Genomic DNA, 23,896 nt, shown 5'->3' on the forward strand with positions numbered 1-23,896 from the left:
TATAGGGAATGTAGCCTTAGAGTGTAACAGTACAATATAGCCAGACAAACACAATACCTGCAAATAACCCCCTGATTTATGTGACAAAAAATACAGGACACAGAGGATTAAAGTGGTAGGAGGTGACTGAAATACACAGTGAAAAAACCCAAACAGTATATACTGTGTAGCACTATATGAGACCCTGACGCACCTAGCACCCCAGGGTACAGAATATAGTGATAGCAAGACGTGCAATACACTAGAATGAAATCCACACAGCAGCTACCGGCACACTCAGTCACAGATACAATGCAGAAGTTATTACAGATAAACAATAAAACTGCACTGGACTAGTAAAACTACATATAACTATGTATGTATATAGATATAACAATGCACAGTAGATGTATAGCACAGAATACTTGTACTAAATATTCAGGAAGCAGTACACTTGTTCTTAACCAACACTGTCTAAAATTACATGTAGAACACTTAAGTGCCTGTAAATGCACAGTGCTGATGAGACAGGCGGCTTTACAGAGGAGACAGTGCCCTGCAGTACCGGAGATCAGCCCAGCTACTTGTGTAAAGATGACGCCAAAATCTCTGTCAGGGAGTGAGAGTGAAATCCAGCTCCAGGGCGGGAACATCAGCAGTAGATGGCGCTCGGAGCTGGGGGAGGGACTACAGGTCAGCGCCTTATCCCCTATGCTGGTCCTCACCACTGGGTACTGTGGAGCCTATGTAAAACGGATTTTAGTAAATCCGACCGGTGCTCCCTGCCCTGGTGTATATAGTGGGGTCCCTATGCAGTACAGTGTCCACGCCAGTGGCGCGGTCCGTCTCCTGTGACCACGACCGGACCAAGATTTACCGGCGGGTCCCACCTGGGGCACCCTCTTACCTCCTCCCTGATGTGCAGCCACGTGATCCAGGAGAGCGTCAGCAGCGGTGTGCCTGAGTTCCGGTGCGCCTCCGCTGCGAGTACTCGGGAACCTGGCCGCGGGAGTATGCAGCGCTGCTCGGGAGGTGATAAAGCCACAGTACAAAATGTCAGAATGACATAAACAGTGCTACTGCCCTTGAAGTCTTCTTAAAAAGCTCAGCCCCACCTGTTAGTGACCTGCTCTGCAGGCACCAACTTACAAACTGAGCTCCAGTGCCCGAAGGCGGGGTTACAGAGGAGGTGGTGCAGTGCATCTTGGGAACAGTCAAAGCTTTAGCCTGTTGGTGCCTCGGATCAAGATCCAACCCTACACCACAATGTATTCCCAGTGTACCCCGCTGCAGAAAAAAATAAGAATTTACTTACCGATAATTCTATTTCTCGTAGTCCGTAGTGGATGCTGGGGACTCCGTCAGGACCATGGGGATTAGCGGCTCCGCAGGAGACAGGGCACAAAAGTAAAAGCTTTAGGACTAGGTGGTGTGCACTGGCTCCTCCCCCCATGACCCTCCTCCAAGCCTCAGTTAGGATACTGTGCCCGGACGAGCGTACACAATAAGGAAAGATTTTGAATCCCGGGTAAGACTCATACCAGCCACACCAATCACACTGTACAACTTGTGATCTGAACCCAGTTAACAGCATGATAACAGAGGAGCCTCTGAAAAGATGGCTCACAACAATAATAACCCGATTTTTGTAACAATAACTATGTACAAGTATTGCAGACAATCCGCACTTGGGATGGGCGCCCAGCATCCACTACGGACTACGAGAAATAGAATTATCGGTAAGTAAATTCTTATTTTCTCTGACGTCCTAAGTGGATGCTGGGGACTCCGTCAGGACCATGGGGATTATACCAAAGCTCCCAAACGGGCGGGAGAGTGCGGATGACTCTGCAGCACCGAATGAAAGAACTCCAGGTCCTCCTCAGCCAGGGTATCAAATTTGTAGAATTTAGCAAACGTGTTTGCCCCTGACCAAGTAGCAGCTCGGCAAAGTTGTAAAGCCGAGACCCCTCGGGCAGCCGCCCAAGATGAGCCCACCTTCCTTGTGGAATGGGCATTTACAGATTTTGGCTGTGGCAGGCCTGCCACAGAATGTGCAAGCTGAATTGTACTACAAATCCAACGAGCAATCCTCTGCTTAGAAGCAGGAGCACCCAGCTTGTTGGGTGCATACAGGATAAACAGCGAGTCAGTTTTCCTGACTCCAGCCGTCCTGGAAATATATATTTTCAGGGCCCTGACAACGTCTAGCAACTTGGAGTCCTCCAAGTCCCTAGTAGCCGCAGGCACCACAATAGGTTGGTTCAGGTGAAACGCTGACACCACCTTAGGGAGAAACTGGGGACGAGTCCGCAGTTCTGCCCTGTCCGAATGGAAAATCAGATATGGGCTTTTGTGAGACAAAGCCGCCAATTCTGACACTCGCCTGGCCGAGGCCAGGGCCAACAGCATGGTCACTTTCCATGTGAGATATTTCAAATCCACAGATTTGAGCGGTTCAAACCAATGTGATTTGAGGAATCCCAGAACTACGTTGAGATCCCACGGTGCCACTGGAGGCACAAAAGGGGGTTGTATATGCAGTACTCTCTTGACGAATGTCTGGACTTCAGGAACTGAAGCCAATTCTTTCTGGAAGAAAATCGACAGGGCCGAAATTTGAACCTTAATGGACCCCAATTTGAGGCCCATAGACACTCCTGTTTGCAGGAAATGCAGGAATCGACCGAGTTGAAATTCCTCCGTGGGGGCCTTCCTGGCCTCACACCACGCAACATATTTTTGCCAAATGCGGTGATAATGTTGTGCGGTCACCTCCTTCCTGGCTTTGACCAGGGTAGGTATGACCTCTTCCGGAATGCCTTTTTCCCTTAGGATCCGGCGTTCAACCGCCATGCCGTCAAACGCAGCCGCGGTAAGTCTTGGAACAGACAGAGTCCTTGCTGAAGCAAGTCCCTTCTTAACGGCAGAGGCCATGGGTCCTCTGTGAGCATCTCTTAAAGTTCCGGGTACCAAGTCCCTCTTGGCCAATCCGGAGCCACGAGTAAAGTTCTTACTCCTCTCCGTCTTATAATTCTCAGTACCTTGGGTATGAGAGGAAGAGGAGGGAACACATACACTGACTGGTACACCCACGGTGTTACCAGAGCGTCCACAGCTATTGCCTGAGGGTCCCTTGACCTGGCGCAATACCTGTCCAGTTTTTTGTTGAGGCGGGACGCCATCACGTCCACCTTTGGTTTTTCCCAACGGTTCACAATCATGTGGAAGACTTCCGTGTGAAGTCCCCACTCTCCCGGGTGGAGGTCGTGCCTGCTGAGGAAGTCTGCTTCCCAGTTGTCCACTCCCGGAATGAACACTGCTGACAGTGCTATCACATGATTTTCCGCCCAGCGAAGAATCCTTGCAGCTTCTGCCATTGCCCTCCAGCTTCTTGTGCCGCCCTGTCTGTTTACGTGGGCGACTGCCGTGATGTTGTCCGACTGGATCAGCACCGGCTGACCTTGAAGCAGAGGTCTTGCTAGGCATAGAGCATTGTAAATTGCCCTTAGCTCCAGTATATTTATGTGGAGAGAAGTCTCTAGACTTGACCACGTTCCCTGGAAATTTCTTCCCTGTGTGACTGCTCCCCAGCCTCTCAGGCTGGCATCCGTGGTCACCAGGATCCAATCCTGAATGCCGAATCTGCGGCCCTCTAGTAGATGAGCACTCTGCAGCCACCACAGAAGAGACACCCTTGTCCCCGGAGACAGGGTTATCCGCTGATGCATCTGAAGATGCGATCCGGACCATTTGTCCAGCAGATCCCACTGAAAAGTTCTTGCGTGAAATCTGCCGAATGGAATCGCTTCGTAAGAAGCCACCATTTTTCCCAGGACCCTTGTGCAATGATGCACTGACACTTTTCCTGGTTTTAGGAGGTTCCTGACTAGCTCGGATAACTCCCTGGCTTTCTCCTCCGGGAGAAACACCTTTTTCTGGACTGTGTCCAGAATCATCCCTAGGAACAGCAGACGTGTCGTCGGGATCAGCTGCGATTTTGGAATATTTAGAATCCACCCGTGCTGTTGTAGCAGTACCCGAGATAGTGCTACTCCGACCTCCAACTGTTCCCTGGACTTTGCCCTTATCAGGAGATCGTCCAAGTAAGGGATAATTAAGACGCCTTTTCTTCGAAGAAGAATCATCATTTCGGCCATTACCTTGGTAAAGACCCGGGGTGCCGTTGACAATCCAAACGGCAGCGTCTGAAACTGATAATGACAGTTCTGTACTACGAACCTGAGGTACCCTTGGTGAGAAGGGCAAATTGGGACATGAAGGTAAGCATCCTTGATGTCCAGGGACACCATATAGTCCCCTTCTTCCAGGTTCGCTATCACTGCTCTGAGTGACTCCATCTTGAATTTGAACCTTTGTATGTAAGTGTTCAAAGATTTCAGATTTAGAATAGGTCTCACCGAGCCGTCTGGCTTCGGTACCACAAATAGTGTGGAATAATACCCCTTTCCCTGTTGTAGGAGGGGTACTTTGATTATCACCTGCTGGGAATACAGCTTGTGAATTGCTTCCAATACTGCCTCCCTGTCGGAGGGAGACGTTGGTAAAGCAGACTTCAGGAACCTGCGAGGGGGAGACGTCTCGAATTCCAATCTGTACCCCTGGGATACTACCTGTAGGATCCAGGGGTCCACTTGCGAGTGAGCCCACTGCGCGCTGAAACTCTTGAGACGACCCCCCACCGCACCTGAGTCCGCTTGTAAGGCCCCAGCGTCATGCTGAGGACTTGGCAGAAGCGGTGGAGGGCTTCTGTTCCTGGGAAGAGGCTGTCTGCTGCAGTCTTTTTCCCTTTCCTCTACCCCGGGGCCGATATGACTGGTCTTTTGCCCGCTTGCCCTTATGGGGACGAAAGGACTGAGGCTGAAAAGACGGTGTCTTTTTCTGCTGAGAGGTGAGTTGGGGTAAAAAGGTGGATTTTCCAGCTGTTGCCGTGGCCACCAGGTCCGAAAGACCGACCCCAAATAACTCCTCCCCTTTATACGGCAATACTTCCATATGCCGTTTGGAATCCGCATCACCTGACCACTGTCGTGTCCATAAACATCTTCTGGCAGAAATGGACATCGCACTTACTCTTGATGCCAGGGTGCAAATATCCCTCTGTGCATCACGCATATATAGAAACGCATCTTTTAAACGCTCTATAGTCAATAAAATACTGTCCCTGTCCAGGGTATCAATATTTTCAGTCAGGGACTCCGCCCACCCCACCCCAGCGCAGCACATCCAGGCTGAGGCAATCGCTGGTCGCAGTATAACACCAGTATGTGTGTATATACTTTTTAGGACATTTTCCAGCTTCCTATCAACTGGCTCCTTGAGGGCGGCCGTATCAGGAGACGGTAACGCCACTTGTTTTGATAAGCGTGTGAGTGCCTTATCCACCCTCGGGGGTGTTTCCCAACGCGCCCTAACTTCTGGCGGGAAAGGGTATAATGCCAATAATTTCTTAGATATCAGCAATTTTTTATCGGGGGAGACCCACGCATCATCACACACTTCATTTAATTCTTCTGATTCAGGAAAAACTACGGGTAGTTTTTTCACACCCCACATAATACCCTTTTTTGTGGTACTTGTAGTATCAGAAATATGCAAAGCCTCCTTCATTGCCGTGATCATGTAACGTGTGGCCCTACTGGAAAATACGTTCGTTTCTTCACCGTCGACACTGGAGTCAGTGTCCGTGTCTGTGTCGACCGACTGAGGTAATGGGCGCTTTAGAGCCCCTGACGGTGTTTGAGACGCCTGGACAGGCACTAACTGACTTGCCGGCTGTCTCATGTCGTCAACAGTTTTTTGTAAAGTGCTGACACTATCACGTAATTCCTTATATAAGACCATCCAGTCAGGTGTCGACTCCCTAGGGGGTGACATCACTAATACAGGCAATTGCTCCGCCTCCACACCATTTTCCTCCTCATACATGTCGACACACGCGTACCGACACACAGCACACACACAGGGAATGCTCTGATAGAGGACAGGACCCCACTAGCCCTTTGGGGAGACAGAGGGAGAGTTTGCCAGCACACACCAGAGCGCTATATATGTATAGGGACAACCTTATAAATAAGTGTTTCTCCCTTATAGCTGCTATATTTTTTATATGCCAAATTAGTGCCCCCCCCTCTCTTTTTTACCCTGTTTCTGTAGTGCAGGACTGCAGGGGAGAGTCAGGGAGACGTCCTTCCAGCGGAGCTGTGAGGGAAAATGGCGCTTGTGTGCTGAGGAGATAGGCTCCGCCCCCTTCACGGCGGCCTTTCTCCCGCTTTTTATGAGGTAAAATGGCAGGGGTTAAATACATCCATATAGCCCAGGAGCTATATGTGATGTATTTTTTACCATAAATAGTGTTTTCATTGCGTCTCAGGGCGCCCCCCCCCCAGCGCCCTGCGCCCTCAGTGACCGGGGTGTGAAGTGTGCTGAGAGCAATGGCGCACAGCTGCAGTGCTGTGCGCTACCTTTCTTGAAGTCAAGATGCCTTCTGCCGCCGATTTCTGGACCTCTTCACTCTTCTGGCTCTGTAAGGGGGCCGGCGGCGCGGCTCCGGGACCCATCCATGGCTGGGCCTGTGATCGTCCCTCTGGAGCTAATGTCCAGTAGCCAAGAAGCCCAATCCACTCTGCACGCAGGTGAGTTCGCTTCTTCTCCCCTTAGTCCCTCGATGCAGTGAGCCTGTTGCCAGCAGGACTCACTGAAAATAAAAAAACTTAAGTCTATACTTTTATTCTAAGCAGCTCAGGAGAGCTACCTAGATTGCACCCTTCTCGGCCGGGCACAAAAACCTAACTGAGGCTTGGAGGAGGGTCATGGGGGGAGGAGCCAGTGCACACCACCTAGTCCTAAAGCTTTTACTTTTGTGCCCTGTCTCCTGCGGAGCCGCTAATCCCCATGGTCCTGACGGAGTCCCCAGCATCCACTTAGGACGTCAGAGAAATATGATATATTTTTACAGCTAGTAAAAGATTCAAATATATATCTAATTTTTCCAGGCGTTAGCCAGTAACCGTGAGAAAGAAGGATCTCTTGTGCTGAGAACTTCAGGAGCCACAATTAAAACAATACCAAATAAAGAGACAGAAGGTAGGACTCTTTTTCCTGACCAGAGATGTATGAAAGCAGAAATATGCAGATCTCATTACAATCCTACTTTCTTACAGACCTGGTCTGTTTGAATGTCTACATTGACGAGATGACAAAGTCTTCCTCTGGCCGCTCAGCATCAGTGAGTGTTTGATCAATAATGCTCAAAATAAAATAAATGTGACAACTGCGCTGAACATAATATCCCATTTTGTTTTCATTTAAATTATTACAAAATACTTAACACTAAACTGGAAGGGTCAGCTGGTCACATGCTTTCATACCCAGGCCCAACACCTTAGCAATCTTTCTAAAAAGAGATCCAGACCACTAAGGGAATCAGTTAGACATGATAATTTACCAGGAATGAAAAAACGTGGTAGCCTCAGGGTTTAATGCCCGGGACTATTGAATTAGAACCCTTTTTCTCGCCCCGGTTAATTAACTGTGAACAGGCATTAACACTTAGAATCTGGGATATGTACCCATTCCTATGTGTTAACGGGTTTACGCCACCCGAAAACAGGCTATTTTTTGAGGATTTCTTTTCGGGTCTGGTTTAACCTAACAAAAAAAAAAAAAAAAACATTAACTGCAGCCTGTGGGCTGCCTTCGTGGTCAATTGAATTGTCCTGGGGGATCAATTAAACTACAGAAAATTACTGCGGCTAAATTAATTCCCCCCATAGTGTTCTACGATTCTGAATATCCTAATGGTTATCTGAAGGTAACGGTGGAAAAACTCCATATATACATGGGGAAGAATTAACATTGGGAAAAGGATATACTATATTGCGATGGGTAATGTACTCTACAACAGCAGAAAGAAAACTTGTAGTTATAGTTTTAGATAATATGATGGTATGAGAGGGGAGGAGGTACAGACATTATAGTACCAATTTATATGTTACTGATGAGACTTCACCTTAAGCACTATGTACAGTTCTGAATGCTAAATAAACTAATAAAACAGAAAAGAGAAATCAGAGAAGACACTTAACTCACCAGGAAAGAACGGTGTATGGCTTAGAGGAAAGAAGAGACAGAGGTAGGCTATAAATACGTGAGACGGTTGGGATACCGGCAGTCACAATACAGGTGCCAGAATCCTGACAGTGTTTGAATGCTGGCGCCGGCATCCCAACTATGATCACAATTCCAGCGCCAGAAGCCAGACTGCCGGGACCCCGAATGTCTGTTTACCAGGAGGTAAGCCGGGTGTGGGTGGGAGGATTTGTTAGGCTGCAGGGGGGGGGGTTAGGGTTAGGCTGCGTGGAGGGGGTGTTAGGAAGCTGGAAGGGAGGGTTATGATTAGGGGGAGAGGGATAACATACTTACCCGACCCCTCAGGATGCGCCGGTATATCAGTCACAACCCATAAATACAGAGAAAAGCCTCACAGCAGATGTTGAGGGACTGAACAGTAAAATAATTAATGAATTATGGGACAATTAATACTAATAATAAATAATACCCACATATAATTATGTAAAAGAAACAGACAAAACACACGCAAAAAAATCATTCTGGATGGAACTTGTGGCTCTCTCTCTACATTACATTTCTAAGTATGTGCCCTGATATCAAAGTTTTACAGATAACTTGTAACCCCTTTCAGACATGAGACACAGGAATTTGTTGGGTCTAGCAACCAGCAAATTCTTGGGTCTCAGCCCGACCCTGGTGATGAGCAGGGTCAGGGACCCGGGACTTCATCCCAGGTAGTTTTCATTTACACTTAACCAAAATCCAGGGTTGATTCACATGCAAAAGCACAGGATTTTAATGTAAGTGTGAAAGGGCCGGGTACAGTATTTCATATGGCATGAACATCAAGCAATCACTAGCGGGCATTACCCTCCTTTGTCACTCAATTCTAAGACTGATCTCTGTACACAGATTTAGGAATAAATGGTGGGTAATGTCATAAATGCAGCAGGTGTGATTATGTCATTGTTCTGTGATGTGCAGTGCAAAGTGAATGGTCTGAAAGCATCCAGCATCCAGATGAGGAGCCTGGAACTTAGGACCTTGAGCCTACAGCTGGATAAGGACAGCCGAAGGATATACACTAATGTGTCCAGGTAGGAACTGTTGAGAAATCTATTAGAATATTAACTCTTTAGTTAACGTCCCTCTGTGTTATTAGATGTAGATTTGGACAGTTTTGGGGGCCATAGCACAGTACACATTTAAAAGTTATCCACAGAGATGCCTAGGGGATAATGGGGGTTATTCAGAGATGAACGCAGATCGATGAATACGCACCAGATCTACGTTCATCTCTGCACATGCTGGAGGCCACCCAGCACAAGGCAATGCTGCCCAGCATGTGGGAGGTCGCCTTCCGATGCATCCGCTATTAGATTGCAGATGCATCGGATCTAAGGTTGACCCCTGGGTGCGCTGTCAGACAGACAGCTGGCACTTTTTTTTTATCGGAGCTACTGCGTGTGACGAAAACGCTGACCCAACCCAGTCTTCCCGGCGCCTCCTCAGCAATGCCGTAACTCCTCCCCTGCAACGCCTGCCATTGTTAATCACATTATGGTCGCATCTATCTGGGATGCAGCCGCAATGTGCAAGTCCGCGCAGTCACAGCGCAAAATCTGCAAACTGTGCTGTGAGCCGCATTAGCGACAAGGCCTGAATGACCCCCAAAAAGCAATGTCTGGGCCAGGACAGGCCCATTTAAATGACGGGTTTTTGCCATGGGTACACCATGGCTAAGTATCCACCATTATACTTCCATGTATATAGGAGCGATGAATGTGAAGACAACGCCTTTACATTGCAATCCCTTAGGAGTGTATAGGTTCATGCATGATGTTAGGTTACTGCAGATCACCCGTACCTTGTGATGGAAATGTGATCTTACATCCTATTTAATTGAATTGCCCCATTGGAATCATAGAAAGACTTTCAAAGTGAGTAGTTGAACAAGGTAATTTGGCTAAACTAAAGTATATTAAATACAACCCTATCTGGAACTCTTGCAGCAACCAAATCTAAACTTACTGCACCTATCTTTCACCCTAATAATAGCACAAAGCCTACATCACCCCTAGCACTAATGGTCCAGATGCAGCAACATCCATGCTTTACAAGAGATCCAAAACTCTCTTGTTGAAGTACCCAGCTGTGGGATACACAAATCATTGAATTGGGGACAACACTGCCACGGTTTATGTGGGGGTTTCCCCTGTATGAACATGCTTAGAAGAGAACTTAAACCGCAATTATCAGTGAATAGAAATGTTTTATTGTCACACAGGGTAGTGCAGAAATGAAGCAGGTACTAGAGTAGGGGAAGAATTCGATATCCCAGCTGTCGGGATCCCGGCGCTCAGCATACCGGGTCTTTTGCACTCACCCCACTGCCGGCATACCAGCGGTCTGGATCCCGGTGCCGGTATGCTGGGCGCTGGGATCCCGATAGCCGTGATATCTTAGTAGACCCCTAGAGTAGGTTAATACCAACAGGTGAATTCAGAAACAAAGGATTGCAAATAAACTACATACAGTATGTCCTGGATTATGCAAATACAAGCCGAAACACTGGAAATGCAATAAACACTGTCCCAGATTAACTGAAATGGAGGAAAAACAATAATAAATGTCCCAGATAACTGTGGTAACTGAGATAGGCAAACTGCAAACTCACTGACGTTAAAGTCCACAAACCAGTGAGTGAATAGATGCATTATGGAAAAGTCCTTGTAGCAGATATTAAGAGGGCAAATGCTGGAGCAGATACTTGGAGAACACAGAAACTTGGAATGAAGGAGCCACAATAATATTGCCGGGTATGTCACAGAGAATTCACACTGATATCCAGGTTATATGCACAGGAAACAGATACTGCAACTACGGGTTTCTTGCAGATAGTTAACACTGAAATAAATACAGAAATACTTGCCAAGAAACTCAGGCATTCAGGTGGACACAGGTACAAATGCAGAGTGCGACTTGCTGAGAACACTTGGGGGGAATTCATCTCTTTTGGGCACCGCGATAATGGGCGCCTGATGGAGAAATTAAGTTGTTCGGGGCGTGCATTAATTATCGTGCTTGTTGCGTCCAAACAGACAGGGTCGGCTAAACCCACTGAAAATCCTGGTTAGGGCGCCCAAACGACAGGCTTTTCGCACAATTTTTCTCAGGAGGCTGCGAGAAGAAATGTGGATCCAAATAGCTGGAAAGTAACTAGATACAGGAACACACTGGTGAAAACAACAAGGAGAGCTGAAAGCATGGGACAGAGGGCCTAATTCAGAGTTGATCGCAGCTGCAAATTTGTTTTCAGTTGGGCAAAACCATGTGCACTGCAGGGGGGGGGGGGCAGATGTAACATGTGCAGAGAGATAGATTTGGCTGGGGTGTGTGCAAACTGAAGTCTAAATTGCAGTGTAAAATAAGATTTTAAACCTTCCGGTAAATCTTCGTAGAGGATGCTGGGGACTCCGTAAGGACCATGGGGATAGACGGGCTCCGCAGGAGACATGGGCACTTTAAGAAAGAACTTTGGGTATGGGTGTGCACTGGCTCCTCCCTCCATGCCCCTCCTCCAGACCTCAGTTAGGGAAACTGTGCCCAGAGGAGACGGACAGTACGAGGAAAGGATTTTTGTTAATCCAAGGGCAAGATTCATACCAGCCCACACCATTCACACCGTATAACTTGTGATATACTAACCAGTTAACAGTATGAAAAACAACATAGCATCAATCCGAGACCAATGAAACTATAACATAACCCTTTAGTAAGCAAAACTATATACAAGTCTTGCAGAAGTAATCCGCACTTGGGACGGGCGCCCAGCATCATCTATGGACTACGAGAAAAAGATTTACCGGTAGGTTTAAAATCTTATTTTCTCTTACGTCCTAGAGAATGCTGGGGACTCCGTAAGGACCATGGGGATTATACCAAAGCTCCCAAACGGGCGGGAGAGTGCGGATGACTCTGCAGCACCGATTGAGCAAACAGGAGGTCCTTCTCAGCCAGGGTATCAAACTTATAGAATTTTGCAAAGGTGTTTGAACCCGACCAAGTAGCAGCTCAGCACAGCTGTAGTGCCGAGACCCTTCGGGCAGCCGCCCAAGAAGAGCCCACCTTCCTAGTGGAATGGGCATTGACCGATTTTGGTAACGGCAATCCAGCCGTAGAATGAGCCTGCTGAATCGTGTAACAGATCCAGCGAGCAATAGTCTGCTTTGAAGCAGGAGCGCCAACCTTGTTGGCTGCATACAGGACAAACAGTGCTTCTATTTTTCTGACTCTAGCCGTTCTGGCCACGTAAATTTTCAAAGCCCTGACCACATCAAGGGACTCGGAATCCTCCAAGTCTCGCGTAGCCACAGGCACCACAATAGGTTGGTTCATATGAAAAGATGACACCATCTTAGGCAAAAATTGAGTACGGGTCCGCAATTCCGCTCTATCCATATGGAAAACCAGATAGGGGCTTTTATGAGACAAAGCCGCCAATTCCGACACTCGCCTAGCCGAAGCCAAGGCTAACAACATGACCACCTTCCAAGTGAGATACTTTAACTCCACCATTTTAAGTGGTTCAAACCAGTGCGACTTAAGGAAACTCAACACCACATTCAGGTCCCAAGGCGCCACTGGAGGTACAAAAGGAGGCTGAATATGCAGCACTCCCTTCACAAAAGTCTGTACTTCTGGAAGAGAAGCGAATTCTTTCTGAAAGAAAATGGATAAGGCCGAAATCTGAACCTTGATGGAGCCTAATTTTAGGCCCAAATTCACTCCAGTTTGTAGGAAGTGAAGGAAACGGCCCAGATGGAATTCTTCCGTAAGAGCATTCCTGGCCTCACACCAAGAAACATACTTTCGCCATATACGGTATAATGTTTAGCTGTCACGTCCTTCCTAGCCTTTATCAGAGTAGGAATGACCTCATCCGGAATGCCCTTTTCTGCTAGGATCCGGCGTTCAACCGCCATGCCGTCAAACGCAACCGCGGTAAGTCTTGGAACAATCAGGGCCCCTGTTGCAACAGGTCCTGCCTTAGAGGAAGAGGCCACGGATCTTCTGTGAGCATCTCCTGCAGACCTGGATACCAGGCCCTTCGCGGCCAATCTGGAACAATGAGAATTGTCTGTACTCCTCTTTTTCTTATTATTCTCAACAGCTTTGGGATGAGAGGAAGAGAAGGAAATACATAGACCGACTGGAACAGCCACGGTGTCACTAGGGCGTCCACAGCCACCGCCTGAGGGTCTCTTGACCTGGCGCAATACCTCTGTAGCTTTTTGTTGAGGCGGGACGCCATCATGTCTATCTGGGGCAGTCCCCACTGACTTGCAATCTGTGCAAAGACTTCCTGATGAAATCCCCACTCTCCTGGATGCAGGTCGTGCCTGCTGAGGAAGTCTGCTTCCCAGTTGTCCACTCCCGGAATGAACACTGCTGACAGTGCGCTTACATGATTTTCCGCCCAGCGCAGAATCTTAGCGGCTTCCGCCATCGCCACTCTGCTCCTTGTGCCGCCTTGGCGGTTTACATGAGCCACCGCAGTGATGTTGTCTGACTAAATCAGAACTGGTAGGTCACGAAGTTTGGTTTCCGCTTGATGAAGGGCGTTGTATATGGCCCTCAGCTCCAGGACGTTGATGTGAAGACAAGCCTCTTGACTTGTCCAAAGCCCTTGGAAGTTTCTTCCCTGTGTGACTGCTCCCCAACCTCGGAGGCTCGCGTCCGTGGTCACCAGAACCCAGTCCTGAATGCCGAACCTGCGGCCCTCTAGAAGATGAGCACTCTGTAGCCACCACAGGAGAGATACCCTGGCCCTGGGGGACAGGGCGATCAACTGATGAATTTGTAGATGTGACCCGGACCACTTGTCCAGTAGGTCCCATTGGAAGGTCCTCGCATGGAACCTGCCGAAGGGAATAGCCTCGTACGATGCCACCATCTTTCCCAGGACACGAGTGCAGTGATGCACTGACACCTTTTTTGACTTCAATAGGTTCCTGACCAGGGTCATGAGTTCCTGAGCCTTTTCTATCGGAAGATAAACCCTTTTCTGGTCCGTATCCAGAATCATGCCCAAGAAGGTCAGACGAGTCGTAGGAACCAGCTGCGACTTCGAGATATTGAGAATCCAGCCGTGTTGCTGTAACACTTTCAGTGAAAGTGACACGCTGCTCAGCAACTGCTCTCTTGATCTCGCCTTTATGAGGAGATCGTCCAAGTACGGGATAATTGTGACACCCTGCTTGCGCAGGAGCACCATCATTTCCGCCAGTACCTTGGTGAAAATCCTCTGGGCCGTGGAAAGCCCAAACGGCAACGTCTGAAATTGGTAATGACAATCCTGTACCGCAAATCTCAGGTACGCCTGATGAGGTGGATATATGGGAACATGAAGGTATGCATCCTTTATGTCCAGGGATACCATAAAATCCCCCCCCCCCCCTTCCAAACAATTCCTCACCCTTGTAAGGTAAAACCTCCATATGCCTTTTTGAGTTGGCATCACCTGTCCATTGCCGGGTCCATAGGACTCGTCTAGCAGAAATCGACATAGCATTGACGCTAGAACCCAGCAAAGCAATGTCTCTTTGAGCATCTCTCATATATAAAGACAGCATCTTTTATATGTCCTAGGGTCAATAAGATGGTATCCTTATCCAGGGTTTCAATTTCTGCTGATAAGGTATCTGTCCAAGCTGCTACAGCGCTACACACCCAAGCCGACGCAAGGTACCCGAATGTGTAAATGGACTTCAAGGTAATCTCCTGTTTGCGATCAGCTGGATCCCTGAGGGTAGCCGTATCTTGGATTGGCAGCACTACCTTCTTGGATAAGCGTCAACGCTTTGTCCACCCTATGGGAGGATTCCCACCGTATCCTGTCTGTTGGCAGGAAAGAATACGCCATAAGAATCCTTTTGGGAATCTGCAGTTTTTTGTCTGGAGATTCCCAAGCTTTTTCACATAACTCGTTCAGCTCATGTGAGGGAGGAAAGGTTACCTCAGGTCTCTTTCCCTTATACATGTGTACCCTCGTGTCAGGGACAGGGGGTTCCTCTGTGATATGCAAAACATCTTTTATTGCAATAATCATATATCGAATACATTTAGCCAATTTTGGCTGTAACTTTGCATCATCGTAGTCGACACTGGAGTCAGAATCCGTGTCGGTATCTGTGTCTACTATTTGGGATAGTGGGCGCTTTTGAGACCACGAAGGTCCCTGCGACATAGGGACAGACATGGGTTGACTCCCTGGCTGTTCCCTAGCTTCCGCTTTGTCTAATCTTTTGTGCAATAAATTGACATTAGCACTTAAAACATTCCACATATCCATCCAGTCAGGTGTTAGCGTTGTCGACGGAGACACCACATTCATTTGCTCCTCCTCCTCCTCCTCCCTAGGAAAGCCTTCTACCTCAGACATGTCGACACACGCGTACCGACACACCACTCACTCAGGGAATCCTCTTATCTGAAGACAGTTCCCGCACAAGGCCCTTTGGAGAGGCAGAGAGAGTATGCCAGCACACCCCCAACGCTATATGACCCAGGAAAAAACACAGAATGTTTTACCCAGTAGCGCTGTTATAACTTTATACACGCCAATTATGTGCCCCCCCTCTTGAAAAACCTACTGTCACCGTCAGTAAGCAGGGGAGAGTCCGGGGAGCTTCCTCTCAGCGCTGTGCTGTGGAGAAAATGGCGCTGGTGAGTGCTGAGGAAGAAGCCCCGCCCCCTCAGCGGCGGGCTTCTGTCCCGCTAAAATATATAAAAAACTGGCGGGGGCTCTTTATATATACAGTGTCTAGCTGTATACATCTACTTTTGCCAGAAAAAGAGGTTTTATTGCTGACCAGGGCACCCCCCCTGCGCCCTGCACCCTTACAGTGACTGCCGTTTGTGTGTGCTGTGTGGGAGCAATGGCGCACAGCTTTACTGCTGTGCGTTACCTCAGTGAAGATCTGAAGTCTTCTGCCGCCTCTGAAGTCTTCTTTCTTCTCATACTCACCCGGCTTCTATCTTCCGGCTCTGTGAGGACGGCGGCGCGGCTCTGGGACGAACTCCAGGGTGAGACCTGTGTTCCGACTCCCTCTGGAGCTAATCGTGTCCAGTAGCCTAAGAAGCAGAGCCGTGAAACTCACAGAAGTAGGTCTGCTTCTCTCTCATCAGTCCCACGATGCAGGGAGCCTGTTGCCAGCAGGCTCCCTGAAAATAAAAAACATAACAAAATACTTTCTTTCAGGAAACTCAGGAGAGCTCCCTGTAATGCACCCAGTCTCCTCTGGGCACAGTAGTAAACTGAGGTCTGGAGGAGGGGCATGGAGGGAGGAGCCAGTGCACACCCATACCTAAAGTTCTTTCTTAAAGTGCCCATGTCTCCTGCGGAGCCAGTCTATCCCCATGGTCCTTACGGAGTCCCCAGCATCCTCTAGGACGTAAGAGAAAAATAAAGCAGCCAGTATTTACCCTGCACAGAAACAATATAACCCACCCAAATCTAAATCTCTCTGCACATGTTATATCTGACACACCTGCAGTGCACATGGTTTTGCCCAACTGCTAACAAATTTGCTGCTGCGATCAAGTCTGAATGACCCCCAGAGTGTTGAGACTGCCACAGAGTATTACAGTTGTAGATTAAGCTAAATGATCTGGCACAGGAAGGCTTGTGAAGAAGGCTTAAAATAAGAATTTACTTACCGATAATTCTATTTCTCGTAGTCCGTAGTGGATGCTGGGGACTCCGTAAGGACCATGGGGATTAGCGGCTCCGCAGGAGACTGGGCACATCTAAAGAAAGCTTTAGGACTATCTGGTGTGCACTGGCTCCTCCCCCTATGACCCTCCTCCAAGCCTCAGTTAGGATACTGTGCCCGGACAAGCGTACACAATAAGGAAGGATCTTGAATCCCGGGTAAGACTCATACCAGCCACACCAATCACACCGTACAACTTGTGATCTGAACCCAGTTAACAGCATGATAACAGAGGAGCCTCTAGAAAAGATGGCTCACTACAGCAAAAACCCGATTTTTTTTTTTTTTTGGCAACAATAACTATGTACCAGTATTGCAGACAATCCGCACTTGGGATGGGCGCCCAGCATCCACTACGGACTACGAGAAATAGAATTATCGGTAAGTAAATTCTTATTTTCTCTAACGTCCTAAGTGGATGCTGGGGACTCCGTAAGGACCATGGGGATTATACCAAAGCTCCCAAACGGGCGGGAGAGTGCGGATGACTCTGCAGCACCAAATGAGAGAACTCCAGGTCCTCCTCAGCCAGGGTATCAATTTTGTCGAATTTTACAAACGTATTTGCTCCTGACCAAGTAGCTGCTTGGCAAAGTTGTAAAGCCGAGACCCCTCGGGCAGCCGCCCAAGATGAGCCCACCTTCCTTGTGGAGTGGGCATTTACAGATTTTTGAGGATAACCAAGACGCGCTGTCACAGCTGCCAGAAGGGATTGTCAGTCCCTGAAAATGTTTTAAAAAAATTGAGGAAATGAGAACTGGCGCTACTGTGTTTCTCCAATAATAATAAACGACTGTGGATCAATTTGAATAAAAATAACATAGAATTTATTCCCTATACATCACAAATTAAAAACTAAAAAACATCCTGAACATATATAGCAAATATAAAATTGAGGCATATATGGAGCTAGGATATATTTATAGGTGGCTGCTTTCAGTGTCCACAAATGGATCCCGGACTAAGTGCCTTGTGCAAAGTTCTCTGGTAAGAGGGAATAAGTACAGCTGGTATTACCCTTGTTGATGGAGACTTCCAAAGGTTTTTTGGAGGTTTTTCAGCAAGCAAGCTGTGGCAATGAAACAACCTGGGTCTCTCCCATCGATGCTGTACATGTGAAATTCCTCAGAGTTCCAAATGGCAGGTTTAAAAGTCCATATCTGGATCCAACTTGAAAGTGGAACACTTGTGGTGGTTGTCGCAGCTTCAACACTTAACGCGTTTCCCTCGGTAAAGTCACCTAGCTTCATCAGAAGTATGGCTCCATCTGATTTTGGGATCTATTTATACCCCACTTAATGACCTGATGCCCCACAGGTGTGATGTAAGAATTATCAATAATCCACAGTCTCGGTAAAAATACAGAAATTCTATATAGAATGTACTCATAATATACATGAGAAAGGATGGGAGGCAAACCCACATGAAAACGAAATTTCAGAAGAAACAAATCAATAAATAAAATATATCTCTATGATCAGGAGGGTCAAAGGTCAATGTAGTCACATGACTCACCCCCTGTTTATTATGAACAACCGTTTTTAATCATATGCATTGATTACATAAACTTCACTCCCCCAGTCACTGGGATGATAGTGTCCCCATAATAAATATGACTCACATGAATATCCCCAAGATGATATAGGGAGATGGGGAGATTTATCTCCTGGGCTCCGTATAGCGCTGTGTATTCCTTCCGGGTCACGTGACCGGCGGCATCACGTGTGAAAGGGTTTACTAGAGGGCCCTGGTTGCTTAGCAACTGAGCGCGTAGCTACGTGATGTGCAAATGACGTGACGCCGCCGTCACGTGATCGGGATTCTGGAAAAGACAGATTTGTGTAGCTGGTTGCTAGGTGACCTAGACGTGCACCCGCATGGTATACGTAAACATCATGCCGCTGTCATTTGACAGAAGGCTTACAGTTATAAAGCTATAAACAGAATGTTCCCACTAATGGGCTAATCAAAACACATTATGAATGAATATGTACATATATATTTAATATAATCAGATCATTATGTCTACATTAGCTGGTAACTCTTTTTTAATTACTAAAAACGTCAGCAGCATACTATTATACAGCACACATTACCAAATGTAATCATATATTAGAATCTCACTGTGCACACCAAACATTACGTAATAGACAATGACAAATATTATATCACTCTTATCCCTTGAAATGGGAAACACCTGGATACTATTATATTACTTTTTGTTGTTTATTTTTTATGTTTTTTATATACAAATATATGTTTTTTATTTTTATTATTTTTTGTACCTGGTCCTCTATGGCCGCTATATAGATGATCTTTTTATTATTTGGGATGGGGATTCACATTCTGCTTCACAGTTCATTCAGTCATTATCTTGCAATAAGTATAATCTCACTTTCACTTCTATGTTTCACACCACTAAAATTAATTTTCTAGATATTGATTTAGAGATCATTAATAATAAAATAGTTACGTCCACATTTAATAAAAAGACTAACACCAACTCCTTTTTGCACTTTAGTAGTGCACATCACAAACCCTGGAAGAAAAATATTCCTAAGGGACAACTTATTCGCCTTAGAAGAAACTGTTCTAACTTCACCACTTTTACTGAACAAGCGGATACTCTACTCTCTTCTTTTAGAGAGTGTGGGTATCCAGATAACATTCTACAAAAAGCCCTTATGGAGGTTTCTGATTTAGATAGGAACAGCCTTCTGCAACATCATCCTAAAAGAAAAGAAGATTCCACCAAAATAGATAGGAGTTCTGCATTTATATGTAAATTTAATAGTTGTGCAGGACAGATACGTAGTAGAATACACAGAAACTATAAAATTTTGAAACAGGATCGTATTTTGGTGGAGACACTTCCTCAAGCTCCACTAATCATTTATCGAAAAAATAGGTCTTTAAAAACCCTTTTAGCTCCAAGCTATTTGAAAAAAGTAGAGAACAAAGACTGCACTAGAAAACAAGAATCAGGCTCTGAATGGTTGACAAAAAAACCCTTGGGTTTCTTTCACTGTGGCAAAAATAAATGCCAGGTCTGTCTCCATACACTAAGGAAAACGGTGTCAATCGAATTACCAAATAAAATAGACACCCATTTTATTAAATCATTTATAAACTGTGATTCTTCATATGTTGTATACCTTCTTTGGTGCAGTTGCAACTTATATTATGTGGGCCGCACCACCAGGAAATTGCGCACCAGGTTCATGGAGCATAAAAGAAATATTGCAAAAGGTTTTTTCAAACATAGTGTGTCCCGACATTTCTATTCCACACACCAGAAAGATCCTAGTTGTCTCTCGATCGTAGGATTGGAACATATAGCCCCTACGGGGAGAGGGGGTGATAGATTTTCGTTATTATGCAAGAGAGAAATCTATTGGATGCTTCAGTTTAATTCAGTGCACCCTTCAGGTCTAAATGAGACAATGGAACTAAACGTAGTGGTCTAGGGTTTATTAATTATCCTCGACTAACACGTCCTGTTGATCCCATGCCACCAACCACTCTCGAGACCATAAGGTACAGGTGACAAATCCGTGTCACCTGTGTGTGGTCTGTATGGCCTTGGAGATTTCCACGCAACCCTGGACGGGACAGTGTTTATACCTGTCAGCACGTTCAGGATTAGCGGTCATTCGGAAAAAATTCTCTGAGTGTTTAGGTACTTCTGTCAACTGGAGTCACTCCACGGCTGTACGGCCACCCTATGTTATCGACAGAGTTGTGGTGACTTGGGTTCAACATGTCTTAATATTTTCAGTATTAAATGTACTCATGAGTATTTTTCAGACTCAATATGAATCATGTTTTTTCATTTTATTATATATAATTAGCTAGATATCTATGAATGGGACAAGCCCATTTATAACCATAATGAATGCCATTATTATATTGATCACAATCATGTCTCTTTTCTTGTAGTATTTTTGAGGGTTAAAATATATATATATATACAAAAAATAAAAAATAAAAAATAATAAAAATAAAAAACATATATTTGTATATAAAAAACATAAAAAATAAACAACAAAAAGTAATATAATAGTATCCAGGTGTTTCCCATTTCAAGGGATAAGAGTGATATAATATTTGTCATTGTCTATTACGTAATGTTTGGTGTGCACAGTGAGATTCTAATATATGATTACATTTGGTAATGTGTGCTGTATAATAATATGCTGCTGACGTTTTTAGTAATTAAAAAAGAGTTACCAGCTAATGTAGACATAATGATCTGATTATATTAAATATATATGTACATATTCATTCATAATGTGTTTTGATTAGCCCATTAGTGGGAACATTCTGTTTATAGCTTTATAACTGTAAGCCTTCTGTCAAATGACAGCGGCATGATGTTTACGTATACCATGCGGGTGCACGTCTAGGTCACCTAGCAACCAGCTACACAAATCTGTCTTTTCCAGAATCCCGATCACGTGACGGCGGCGTCACGTCATTTGCACATCACGTAGCTACGCGCTCAGTTGCTAAGCAACCAGGGCCCTCTAGTAAACCCTTTCACACGTGATGCCGCCGGTCACGTGACCCGGAAGGAATACACAGCGCTATACGGAGCCCAGGAGATAAATCTCCCCATCTCCCTATATCATCTTGGGGATATTCATGTGAGTCATATTTATTATGGGGACACTATCATCCCAGTGACTGGGGGAGTGAAGTTTATGTAATCAATGCATATGATTAAAAACGGTTGTTCATAATAAACAGGGGGTGAGTCATGTGACTACATTGACCTTTGACCCTCCTGATCATAGAGATATATTTTATTTATTGATTTGTTTCTTCTGAAATTTCGTTTTCATGTGGGTTTGCCTCCCATCCTTTCTCATGTATATTATGAGTACATTCTATATAGAATTTCTGTATTTTTACCGAGACTGTGGATTATTGATAATTCTTACATCACACCTGTGGGGCATCAGGTCATTAAGTGGGGTATAAATAGATCCCAAAATCAGATGGAGCCATACTTCTGATGAAGCTAGGTGACTTTACCTAGGGAAACGCGTTAAGTGTTGAAGCTGCGACAACCACCACAAGTGTTCCACTTTCAAGTTGGATCCAGATATGGACTTTTAAACCTGCCATTTGGAACTCTGAGGAATTTCACATGTACAGCATCGATGGGAGAGACCCAGGTTGTTTCATTGCCACAGCTTGCTTGCTGAAAAACCTCCAAAAAACCTTTGGAAGTCTCCATCAACAAGGGTAATACCAGCTGTACTTATTCCCTCTTACCAGAGAACTTTGCACAAGGCACTTAGTCCGGGATCCATTTGTGGACACTGAAAGCAGCCACCTATAAATATATCCTAGCTCCATATATGCCTCAATTTTATATTTGCTATATATGTTCAGGATGTTTTTTAGTTTTTAATTTGTGATGTATAGGGAATAAATTCTATGTTATTTTTATTCAAATTGATCCACAGTCGTTTATTATTATTGGAGAAACACAGTAGCGCCAGTTCTCATTTCCTCAATTTACAGATTTTTGGCTGTGGCAGGCCTGCCACCGAATGTGCAAGCTGAATTGTACTACAAATCCAACGAGCAATAGTCTGCTTAGAAGCAGGAGCACCCAGCTTGTTGGGTGCAAACAGGATAAACAGCGAGTCAGTTTTCCTGACTCCAGCCGTCCTGGAAACATATATTTTCAGGGCCCTGACAACGTCTAGCAACTTGGAGTCCTCCAAGTCCCTAGTAACCGCAGGCACCACAATAGGTTGGCTCAGGTGAAACGCTGAAACCACCTTAGGGAGAAACTGAGGACGAGTCCTCAATTCCGCCCTGTCCGAATGGAAAATCAGATAAGGGCTTTTACAGGATAAAGCCGCCAATTCTGACACGCGCCTGGCCCAGGCCAGGGCCAACAGCATGACCACTTTCCATGTGAGATATTTTAACTCCACAGATTTAAGTGGTTCAAACCAATGTGACTTTTGGAACCCAAAAACTACATTGAGATCCCAAAGTGCCACTGAAGGCACAAAAGGAGGCTGTATATGCAGTACCCCTTTTACAAACGTCTGAACTTCAAGGACTGAAGCTAGTTCTTTTTGGAAGAAAAATAGGATTTTGGTACTTACCAGGTAAATCCTTTTCTTTGAATCCATAGGGGGCACTGGAGTACTCTTGGGATATGGACGGCTTCAACCGGAAGAAGGCACTGAATAAATTAATTTTTGAGACTACTCCTCCCCTCCATATCCTCGAGCACTTCAGTGTTTTTTACTGAGCCGAACAGGATCGATAGAGAGATTGACCAAAGGAGAATTACATATAATCTCACGGACAACAATAAAGTTGACACAAAACGTAACAGACAACTAAACAGTTGACACCATAACTGATTAACCCTTGTTAAATTTAAACCAGTCGTGAAAGTGTGTTACCATAAGAACCACTGAACTTCCTAAAACAGGTAAACTGCTCTGGGTGGGCGTCCAGTGCCCCCTATGGATTCAAAGAAAAGGATTTACCTGGTAAGTACCAAAATCCTATTTTCTTTATCATCCACTAGGGGTCACTGGAGTACTCTTGGGATGTACCAAAGTTTCCTCCGTGGTGGGAGAGCTGTTTGGCACTTGTAACACTAAACGGCCAAAGCTAGATGCTGATGCCGCGAAAGTATCAAACTTGTAAAAGCGCACAAACGTGTGCACTGAAGACCAAGTAGCCGCACGGCAAAGCTGTGTCGTAGAAGCCCCACGACTCGCTGCCCATGACGTTCCCACAGAACGTGTGGAATGGGCTGTTACTGAAGTAGGTGGCTGTAACCTAGCATAAAGGTAAGCCTGACGTATGGTCAGTTTGATCCATCTGGATAAGGTTTGCTTAGAGGCTGGCCAACCTCTCTTAGCCGCATCATAGAGAACAAACAACGTATCCGTTTTACGCACAGTAGACGTTCGGGATACATAGATGCGCAATGCGCGAACCACATCCAACGTTCCAGAATCTCCTGTTAACACAGGAACTACTATTGGTTGATTGATGTGAAA

General features: G+C 45.9%; 1 protein-coding gene and 1 long non-coding RNA gene across 6 annotated transcripts in view; one reads left to right on the forward strand and one right to left on the reverse strand.

The window, feature by feature from the left end:
- LOC135056192 (uncharacterized) overlaps positions 1-23,896 on the reverse strand; it is a 416,825-nt gene that overhangs the window by 354,082 nt on the left and 38,847 nt on the right. The gene's annotated exons all lie outside the window — the stretch shown is intronic.
- PIK3R6 (phosphoinositide-3-kinase regulatory subunit 6) overlaps positions 1-23,896 on the forward strand; it is a 119,164-nt gene that overhangs the window by 84,354 nt on the left and 10,914 nt on the right. Inside the window, exons 16-18 of the mRNA XM_063961048.1 lie at positions 6,996-7,086; positions 7,164-7,228; positions 9,058-9,170. Coding sequence (XP_063817118.1) covers positions 6,996-7,086; positions 7,164-7,228; positions 9,058-9,170 — 269 coding nt within the window. The remainder of the gene's footprint in view (positions 1-6,995; positions 7,087-7,163; positions 7,229-9,057; positions 9,171-23,896) is intronic.

The sequence above is a fragment of the Pseudophryne corroboree genome, chromosome 3, assembly GCF_028390025.1.
Source record: "Pseudophryne corroboree isolate aPseCor3 chromosome 3, aPseCor3.hap2, whole genome shotgun sequence".
Classification (NCBI taxonomy): domain Eukaryota; kingdom Metazoa; phylum Chordata; class Amphibia; order Anura; family Myobatrachidae; genus Pseudophryne; species Pseudophryne corroboree.